Source organism: Dunckerocampus dactyliophorus, chromosome 5 (assembly GCF_027744805.1).
Source record: "Dunckerocampus dactyliophorus isolate RoL2022-P2 chromosome 5, RoL_Ddac_1.1, whole genome shotgun sequence".
Taxonomy (NCBI): domain Eukaryota; kingdom Metazoa; phylum Chordata; class Actinopteri; order Syngnathiformes; family Syngnathidae; genus Dunckerocampus; species Dunckerocampus dactyliophorus.
In genome coordinates, this window is record NC_072823.1 from 29,173,585 (window position 1) to 29,184,153 (window position 10,569).

Here is a 10,569-nt window from a genome sequence, read left to right on the forward strand (position 1 = left end):
CACGCCGCACGCAACACACGCACACACTCATAGCACTTTATTTGTTTGTATTATTTATCTGTATTAATGTCTCTTCTGTTGTTGTTGCTTAATTTATTGGTACATGTGTTTCTTATGTTCTTATTCTTTTTCTTGTTTTCTATCTTTTCTTGGGAGAATGACCAGAATCAGAATTTCATTGCATAGTATAACTGCCTGTTTTACTGTGCATATGACAATAAAACTCTTGAAAAACTCTTGAATCTTGAATTGTAACTCTACTTAAAGCCTCTAAGATCCAAATGTGCAAAATGCAAATTCTAGCATTTTTTCAACTGGTCTTAAGATTTTGATCAGGAGTGTACATTAGGGCTGTCAAAGTTAACACATTAATAATATGGAACACTAGATGGGGCACAGCAGCCCCCAGGTAGGTTGCATTTTAAGACCCCTGCTTTGGAGTCATTGGGCCTCATTCATGAAACGTTCTTACGCACAAATGTGTTCATAAAGCCTTCTTACGAAGATTTTTGGCATTCACGAAACGTGTTCTTAACTCACAGTTCTTAGATCTAAGAACAAATTCCACAAACGCTCAGGAGGACTCTTACACACAAATAAAGCTTGCACTTTCAATGCGCAATCGCCCTCATGATGGATTTTGCAACCTGATCCCAAAAAATGTAGTGCAAATAAAATATCCCAACAATTATTTATCATCAAAACAACTAAAATATACTCCATGGATAAATATATATTCAAATCCCAATTCATTCATCCATTTCCCTACCTCAATCGCAAACGGTATCACTCAATTAATATCCAAATAATCTCAGATTCGCAACAAGATTCTGAATGTTGTTGCAAGTTTCCTTGGAGGTACACACGACTCCTACATTTTAGGAATTCCTCCGTTGGAATGCGCCTGAGTCATGGCGCAGCATGCGATGGATGGTTAATCGGTGCGTAAAATTTTAATTTCTTAATTTCTTGTGTGCTGTCATGTTGTTATGTGGCCATTAAATTATTTTACAGGTGATCGAGGCTATGCCCTGGCAGCTTGGCTCATGACACCATTGAATAATCCGCAGACTCCACAAGAACAAATGTACAACCAAAAGCACACACGTACACGCTCCTGCGTCTAGCGCACCATCGGTATACTCAAGGGACGCTGGATGTGTTTGGACACTGCAGGTGGAAGGCTGCTCTACAAACCAGAAAAGGTAGGTTTTGTAGTATTTAATATTAGGTTTTAGTTTATTTATGCTTTGGAATGGCAAAAAAATAAGAGGCAAACATTCAGATTATTTGTGAAGGCTCTCATTAATCCAGGAATTCTCCATTGCAAATATATTTTATTTGGTCAACTGGATAAATAATTGATTCTCTGTTGTTGCAGGTGTGCAGATCATAATGGCCTGCATAACATTGCAATGAAACGTGGTGTGCCTATTGCGCACGTAGCACCCCCAGATAACGACATGTGCCCCCAGCCACATCTTGAGCCAGAGCAATAAATCAAATGTAACCACAGAAAAAATAAATTGTCACACACAAACTATGTATTTTGACTTTATTTTTCCATCATAATTGTGGAAATATTTTGTAGAGTTTCTGAAATGGTTTGGTTTCTGATTGATGGCCCACCTCCCGTTTCCTCCAGATCCCTCCGGTGCAGTCTAATCTTTTGTTTTTACTATGATTTTAAGTCAAACCACTTCTTTTTTACCTCTGTGGTGGTGCGTTTCTCCGTGGAAACGGCATTTATGTTGCCTGCAATGGTGCTCCATGCCGACTCTTTTTTGGATGGCCTGATGACCGGTGGATACACTTGAAAATAAGGTGGTCTTGTGTTCGGTCACTCCTTGTAAAAGCACCTTTATTTCTGTAGAATTTAAGTTTTTCTTCCGTTTGTTGTCCAGCTGCTTCTCAGTCTTGCCCTTGCGCGTTGTCATCTCCGCCTCCAGCTGCCTGTTGCGCATGGCACATTTTTGCCCTTATATAGGAAATAATAGGCGGTGACCTATGCAAATTAGGCCTCACATGCACGTGCATCCCCGTTGGCATTCATCAACCTAAGAACGCCGGTGCGAACGATTATCCCTACTTAAGAACGTGTCGTGAATGTGGCGCAGTTTCCAACCTGCGCCTTCTTAAGTACACTTCTTAAGAAGACTTTTAAGAAGATGTTCGTGAATGAGGCCCATTGTCTTTGAGTCAATATGCAATTATTGCTTATCATTCTTTGTATGTCTGCTCTGCAATGACTTTTTCTTGTCTAGCTGCAGTTAAAGCACAAAACATTTGGATACGGATGCCCGCCTACACACCTATTAAACACACACACACGCTCCACTTGAGCATTGCCCGACTGTACAGAGGTCATCTTTGCCTCTACATGGCACGCTAACAACGTATAATAGAACACAGGTGGCATCCTGCAGGCTACAGCCATTTACAGCAGGGGTGTCCAAACTTTCCAGCAAGGGCCGCATAGTGAAAAATGAAAGGATGCAACTTTACCACTTTGATATTTTGTAAAGCAGCACATGTTAATATGCTACGAAGTTACCGTAAGTTCCGGTGTATAAGCCGCTACTTTTTTCTTTGACTTTGAACCCTGCAGCTTATACAGCCGTTCGGCTAATTTATGACTAAATTCTAATCTTGTGACATCTCATTTACTTCAGAACTAATTGTTTAAATACTGTGTCGCTCATTGAGGAAAGTCAGTGCACTCACAACAAGCTTGTCAACCCATTGGAAATCGCACGAGGTCATTATATATCTTGAATATCTGCAGTCAATGGTATCAATTCCTTCATCCTCCAGGAACTACCTGCATACACTAGCCACATGAGGTTGGGCATTGTCGTGGACCAGGAGGAACCCAGGTCCCACTGCACCAGCGTAGGTTCTGACAATGGGTCCAAGGATTTCATCCAGATACCTAACCAGTCAGGGTGCCGTTATCTAACCTGTAGAGGTCTGTGCGTCCTTCCAGGGATATGCCTCCCCAGACCATCACTGACCCACCACCAAACCAGTCATGCTGAATGATGTTGCAGGCAGCATAACGTTCTCCACGGCATCTCCAGACCCTTTCACGTCTATCGCATGTGCTCAGGTTGAACTTGCTCTCATCAGGGAAGAGCACAGGGCACCAGTGGTGTAGTTGCCAATTCTGGTGGTCTATGGCAAATGCCAATCGACCTCTACAGTGCTGGGCAGTGAGCACAGGGCCCACTACAGGACGTCGGGCCCTCAGGCCACCCTCATGGAGCCTGTTTCTGATTGTTTGGTCAGAAACATTCACACCAGTGGCCTGCTGGAGGCCATTTTGTTCTGGCAGTGCTCATCCTGTTCCTCCTTGCCCAAAGGAGCAGATACCGATCCTGCTGATCGTTGAGGGACCTTCTACGGCCCCGTCCAGCTCTCCTGGAGTAACTACCTGTCTCCTGGAATCTCCTCCATGCGTCCAGGTACCGCAGTGATGCCCTGGTCCAGATCTGGGAGGAGATCCCCCAGGACACCATCCGTAGTCTCATTAGGAGCATGCCCCGACGTTGTCAGGCATGCGTACAAGCACGTGGGGGCCACACAAACTACTGGGAATCATTTTGAGTTGCTACAATGACATTTTAGCAAAATGGACCAGTGTGCTGCATCATTTTTTCACTTTCATTTTTGGGGTGTCTTTGATTTCCCCCCTCTATAGGGTGATCATTTTCATTTCTATCAAATTATGTGGTATAATTTTGTTACTAATACATCACCCACCAAGATCATTTTTCCCCCAGTTTAGATCTGATGGGTTTTTGAAGTGTTCCTTTAATTTTTTTTGAGCAGTGTATATAACAGCATAACAACATAAGTCTGACTCACGGTGTCATCTTACTTACTTACTTACTTAGAACACTAAACTCATCACAAAGCAACTTAACACTCAAAAGGTATACCTGACAAATATACAAACATGTACCAATATAAGTTTAAAAAATTTGAAAAAATTGAAAAAAACAACTCTTTTAAAGTTTTCCAATAATGCATTGCGTCTGAGCAACGTATTCATTGGGGCGCTGCAGTGACATCCTCAGAAAATTGTGACCTTTTCTTGTTAAATTATATATTTTTTTCTCCTAATAAGTAGACTTTATTCCTGTAAATTTACAGTTGATTTTTCCATTTTTGCTGGATTTTTTTGGTTGTTTTTTTTTCTTGTTCAGTTACATTTTTAAAATCACTTTGGCCGCACTTATGGTAACAGGTAAGGTGATGTGCAGGAGGGGTGTAACAGAATCACAGTTTGGTATGTACCACCGTTTTAAGGTCACGGTTTAGTTCATTTTGGGTACAGTAATGGGACACCGAAAACTAGCAGGTAATCCTCACAAATAGAGTATGATAAAATATATATAAATATATTTGAAATTGTATTTATTATGCCACAAAAAACATATCATTCACCACAAGTGAGTAATAATTTATAAATAGGTGATAATACAGGTAGAATGTACAACATACATGTACCACTGTTAAAAAAAAGCCGACATGTTTTACGTTTATGTCTTTATGCTTTACTGATTTGACTTTTGCATTAACTTGAACGCACCGTAGTTGCTGTCAAACGCGAAAGTGAAACTAAAATATAACTTCTAAACCGATGGCTCACCTTACATTTTCATTTATTACAGATAAGTAGCAAAACATTTTATCAATCTGGAACCAACTTGGGTTCTGCAGCAGGACAATGATCCAAAACACACCAGCAAGTCCACCTCTGAATGGATGAAGAAGAACAAAAAGAAGACCCTGGAGTGGCCTAGTCAAAGTCCTGACCTGAATCCTATTGAGATGCTGTGGCATGACCTTAAAAAGGCGCTTTCATGCTGGAAAACCCTCCAATGTGGCTGAATGACAACAATTCTGCAAAGATGAGTGGACCAAAATTCCTCCACAGCATGTAAGAGACTCATTGCAAGTTATCACAAACGCTTGATTGCAGTTGTTGCTGCTAAGGGTGGCCCAACCAGTTATTAGGTTTAGGGGGCAATCACTTTTCCACACAGGGTCATATACAGTAGGTTTGGATTTTTTTTCTCCCTTAATAATGAAAAGTTTCATTTAAAAAATAATATTTATAATATATTCACTAATATTGAAATTTGTTTGATGATCTGAAACATTTCAATGTGACAAACCCGCAAAAAATAAAGAAATCAGGAAGGGGCAAACACTTTCACACCACTGTATTTAACAATTTTATGAGAATAAACTCGTAATATTATGAGAAAAAAGTCATGTCGTTTTAGTAGCATTGAGTTGAAATATTAAAGAAAATTATATTTTTTTAAGAGTCATGAGAAACAAGCAAGACAAACTAAAGTTGCAATTTTTGGAAAATTAGGTTGGGGAAAAAGTTATAATATTATGGGAACAAAGTCATAATACTGTATTACGATAAGAAAATTTACAAAGATTATTTAAGAAGAAAGTTGAAATATTAAAAATTTACAAACAACACCACCAACAAAAAATAAGAGTGCAAAGAGTGAAATTGATATTAACTCATTGACTGCCGGCCATGTTCAGAGCGTACTGCTCAGAATATTGACTTTTAGACTACATAAACATTGAAACCATCTAAAGAAATTTCGACTCTCTTCTTTCATCAGAAAAAAAAGTTTGTTTGTAGCCTTTTTGGGTCTTTAGATATTTGCGGTAGTACATAGGTAGTTTCAGAAAAAACACCTGATTTTGACCAAAAAACAGAGAAAATTAGCTTTTAATGCAGAGAAGCAAATACAGGCAGAGTGACGGTGGGGTCTGCTGGATGTGGGGATGAATCCCTGCTGACCGATCCAGACGACAGCCACTCATCAGAAGAATCAGGGTCGGGTTCTGAGTCACCCGACTCTGAACTGCTTCCGGTGTCAGGCTCCGGTGTCGCGCCACATGGCTCAACAACGCTAACCACTAGCTTGTTGCTTCAGCTGCCATTGTCAACTGCATTTGTGTCTACGTCACCTACATCACCCGTGTCACGTCTATCTTTTACGATTGTGTCACTACTAAAGGCAGAGCCACCACCAGACAAACGGCTTTGAGTGGCGGTCGATGGCGGGCGCCTGGGCGACCTGGTCTTCGGCGGCCAAATCTGGTTCTTGGGACATGGAATGTCACTTTTCTGGTGGGGAAGGAGCCGGAACTTGTGAGAGTGGTTGAGACATTCCGACTAGATATAGTTGCACTCACCGCGACCCACAGTTTGGGTACTGGAACCAAACTACTCGAGAAGGGCTGGACCTTGTTCTACTCTGGAGTTGCTGCAGGGGAGAGGCGGCGAGCTGGTGTGGGCTTATTAATAGCCCCCCGGCTCGGTGCCTCTGTGTTGGAGTCATCCCCGGTTAATGAGAGGCCGACGCCTTTGGGTTGGGGAAAGGGTCCTGGCTGCCGTTTGTGCCTTCGCGCCGAATGGCAGTTCAGAGTACCCAGCCTTCTTGGAGACCATCAGAGGGGTGCTGGAGAGCACTCCAACTGGTGACTCGTTTTACTGGGAGACTTCAACGCCCATGCGGGCAATGACAGTGTGACCTGGAGGGGCGTGATGGGGAGGAATGGCCTCCCCGATCTGAACCCGTGCGGTGTTATGTTGTTGGACTTTTGTGCGAACCTCAGTTTGTCCATCACAAACACCATGTTTGAACATAAGGATGTCCACAAGTGCACATGGCACCAGGACACCCTAGGCCACAGGTCTATGATCGACTTTGCAGTCGTATCATCAGACCTGCGTCCACATGTTTTGGATACGCGGGTGATGGCGGGGCAGGACGCCGGACAGACCTGGGAGACCCAAACGTGTAGTGAGTGTGTGCTGGGAATGTTTGGCACAGTCTGCTGTTCGTCGAGTCTTCAACTCTCACCTCTGACAGAGCTTCACCTGCATCCAGGGGGAGTACAAGAATATAGTGTCTGAATGGGCTCTATTCCATGCCTCCATTGCTGAGGCAGCCAATCGGCGCTGTGGACGCAAGGTGGTCAGTGCCAGTCGTGGCGGCAAGCCCCGAACCCGATGGTGGACACCAGAGGTCAGGGCTGCTGTCAAGCTGAAGAAGGAGTCCTACCGAGCATGGATGGCTTGTGGGACTCCTGAAGCAGCTGATAGGTACCGGCAGGCCAAGCGGCACGCGGCTTCGGCGGTGGTCGAGGCAAAACTCGGGTGTGGGAGGAGTTCAATGAGGCCATGGAGCTCGACTTTCGGTTGGCCTTGAAGAGGTTTTGGCAAACCGTCTGGCACCTCAGAAAGGGGAAGCAGTCCACACGGTTTACAGTGGGGACACGGGGCCTGCTGACCTCGACTGAGGATATAGTAGAGTATGAGGACACAAAGGCGGTCAGTTCCATCACCGTGGCTGAGGTATCTGGTCTCTCCCCAGTGGCAAAGCTCTGGGAGTGGACAAGTTTCGCCCCGAGTTCCTCATGGCTCTGGATTTTGAGGGACTGACACGTCTCTTCAACATTGCGTGGAAGTCGGGAACTGTACCTCTGGATTGGCAGACCGGGGTGGTGGTCCCCCTTTTCAAGAAGGGTGACCGGATGGTATGTTCCTACGATAGGGGGAATCACACTCCTCAGCCTCCCTGGGAAAGTCTATTCCAGGGTGCTGGAGAGAAGGGTACAACCGTTAATCGAACCTCGGCTACAGGAGGTGCAATGTGGTTTTCGTCCTGGTCGTGGAACACTGGACCAGCTCTACACCCTTGCAAGGGTAATGGAGGGTACTTGGGAGTTTTCCCAAACGGTCTACATGTGCTTTGTGGACTTGGAAAAGGCATTCGACCGTGTCCCTCGCGGTGTCCTGTGGGGGGTGTTCCGGTAGTACGGGATGGGTGGCGCGCTACTACGTGCCATTCGGTCCTCGTACAACCAGAGCAGGAGCCTGGTTCTCATTGCCAGCGGTAAGTCAAGCCTGTTTCTGGTGAACGTTGGCCTCCGCCAAGGTTGCCCTTTGTCACCGTTTCTGTTAATAATTTTCATGGACAGAATTTCGAAGCGCAGCCAAGGCGTCGAGGGAGTCCAGTTCCGTGGCTTTAGGATCTCGTCTCTGCTATTTGCAGACAATGTGGTCCTGATGGCCTCATCGGGCTGTGACCTGAGTGTGAAGCTTCTGGGATGAGACTCAGCACCTCCAAATCTGAGGCCATGGTTCTCAGTCGGAAAAGTGTGGATTGCTCCCTCTGGGTTGGGAATGAGGTCCTTCCCCAGGTGGAGGAGTTCAAGTATCTTGGGGTCTTGTTCACGAGTGAGGGAGGGTTGGAGCGTGAGGTCGATAGGCGGATCGGAGCAGCGTCTGCAGTAATGCGGTCGCTGTACTGGACCGTCGTGATGAAGAGAGAGCTGACCCAGGAAGGCAAAGCTATCAATTTACCAGTCCATCTATGTTCCCACCCTCACCTATGGTCATGAGCTTTGGGTTGTGACCGAAAGAACGAGATTGCGGATACAAGCGGCCGAAAGAAGGTTCCTCCGTAGGGTAGCTGGACTCACCCTAAGAGATAGGGTGAGGAGCTCGGCCGTCCGGGAGGAGCTCAGAGGAGAGGTGCTGCACCTTTACATTGAGAGAAGCCAGTTGAGGTGGCTGGGGCATCTAGTCCGGATGCCTCCCGGACGCCTCCCTAGTCAGGTGTTCCAGGCATGCCCAGCCAGGAGAAGGCCCCGGGGTAGAACTAGGACACGCTGGAGGGATTATGTCTCACAGCTGGCCTGGGAACGCCTTGGTGTCCTACCGGTGGAGCTGGAGGAGGTGGCTGGGGACCGGGAATTCTGGGCTTTCCGACTGAGACTGCTGCCCCCGTGAGTGGAGGAAAATGGATGGATGGATGGACCACCAGACAAGCTCCGTGACAGTGTTAGCTGCCTGTATTTTTTGTCTCCACTCGATTCCTGCATGTGTTTCGCTATTTTCCTCTCTCAACCCAAAATCTGTCTTCTTCATAGACAATCTGTCGCTAACGGTTGGAGGAAAAGAGAACTGTTGCCCCCTACTGGGACAGAAATACATTGCCTACAAGTCAAAAATTCACACACAAGATGAATAAGACTTTGATCTCCAGCTCCCGCGAAAAATAGCAAAAGACGTCAATAGACGTCTTTGGCAGTCAACGTTACTTTTTGAAAAGACATCAATAGACGTCTTTGGCAGTCAACGTTACTTTTTGAAAAGACATCAATAGACGTCTTTGGCAGTGAAAGAGTTAATATGCTTTTTCACTTACATAACAAAGCTGAGATGCATTTTTTTTTTTTTTAATATATAAATAACTTCTTTGCGCTTTACAAAATATCAAAGTGCCCCTTGCATCCTTTCATTTTTCACTATGTGGCCTTCACTGGAAAAAGTTTGGACATCCCTGATAAGTTTCATGGGAATTGGGTGTTGTTTTTTGGTGTAATGTAGCAAACTGTACATGATCAACTATTTGCTGTGAAAAGGTTCATGAAAACAAAAAAGCTATGACTTTTGCCCAGTGCTGTTTGCATTTGACACAACTGAACATTCCACTGCATTATTACGCATGACTTACCAAAGAGCAGTTGGTGAAATATGAACTTCCCGGCTAGGAGGCCCACGAAAATGGCCAGAATGAAGCACGTCACCTTAAGGACGCTCCAGCCACCCCCGGGGTACTTGTTGAAGAGGAAGGAGAAGCAGTGGCCCACCACGGCTATGCGGGCCTCCGTCTGACTGTGTGACACGGGGTCCTCGGCGAAGATGAGGAAGTTGAAGAAGATGACGAGGTAGGCCACGAGGAGGCGTGACCACGGGTGCTGGAAGTAGTAGCGGAAGCGACCCTCCGCATCCATCCTGCAGAGCGCCGGCCACCGCCACATCTGGGAGGCAGACAGACCATCTCGCAGTCAGATTGGTGACGGCGGAAACACGGTTCAGTGTGAGATTACCCGGACTTGGATAAGCGGAGGAAAATGGAATGGATTCTGGTTAGATTTCAACGTTCTTCTATTAATATTTTGCCTTTATTCTTGTCAAATTGCTGCTGATTTTTTCTGTTTTAGTTTTTAGTTTTCTTGTAAGATTATATTTATTTAAAAAAAAACAGCTGCGGCCGTAAATGGCCACCCAGGCCGCACTTTAGACACCCCTGCATTAGTGGTATTGGCATGACAAAAAATGGACATCACTCTCATATTGTGCAGGCGTACCTAATGAAGTGTCTTGTTGGCCATGCGACACTACACACACAACAGTGGTGACGTCAAGTGTCAGTAACTAAAATGCCATGTGTTACACAACTTTAAATGTCGGTGCCTACATTAGGAAGGCAGAAAGGCAGAGGAAGGTTGAGAGATCTTTCCTACCTGTGTGCGCCACCAGCTGAGGCGCACATGTGAGGCAAACCTTCTCCGTCCAAAGCACCTCGCTGACGCCGACCCCCACTGTGCTCCTCGGCCACATCAAGCCTCCAGCGGAGCCCCCATCCTGCCCAAGAGCAGGTGGTCATGTGTTGGGATTATCTACTGCGCGACCTGCTGTGGCTACAGCGCAGCAGGACCACCAGCAATTCC

The 10,569-nt window shown here is 45.6% G+C and overlaps 1 protein-coding gene across 1 annotated transcript in view; it reads right to left on the reverse strand.

Moving 5' to 3' along the window:
* The window catches only part of tmem117 (transmembrane protein 117), a 57,426-nt gene extending 47,550 nt beyond the window's left edge, over positions 1-9,876 (reverse strand). Inside the window, exon 1 of the mRNA XM_054775860.1 lies at positions 9,570-9,876. Coding sequence (XP_054631835.1) covers positions 9,570-9,876 — 307 coding nt within the window. The remainder of the gene's footprint in view (positions 1-9,569) is intronic.
* Between the last annotated feature and the right edge of the window lie 693 nt (positions 9,877-10,569).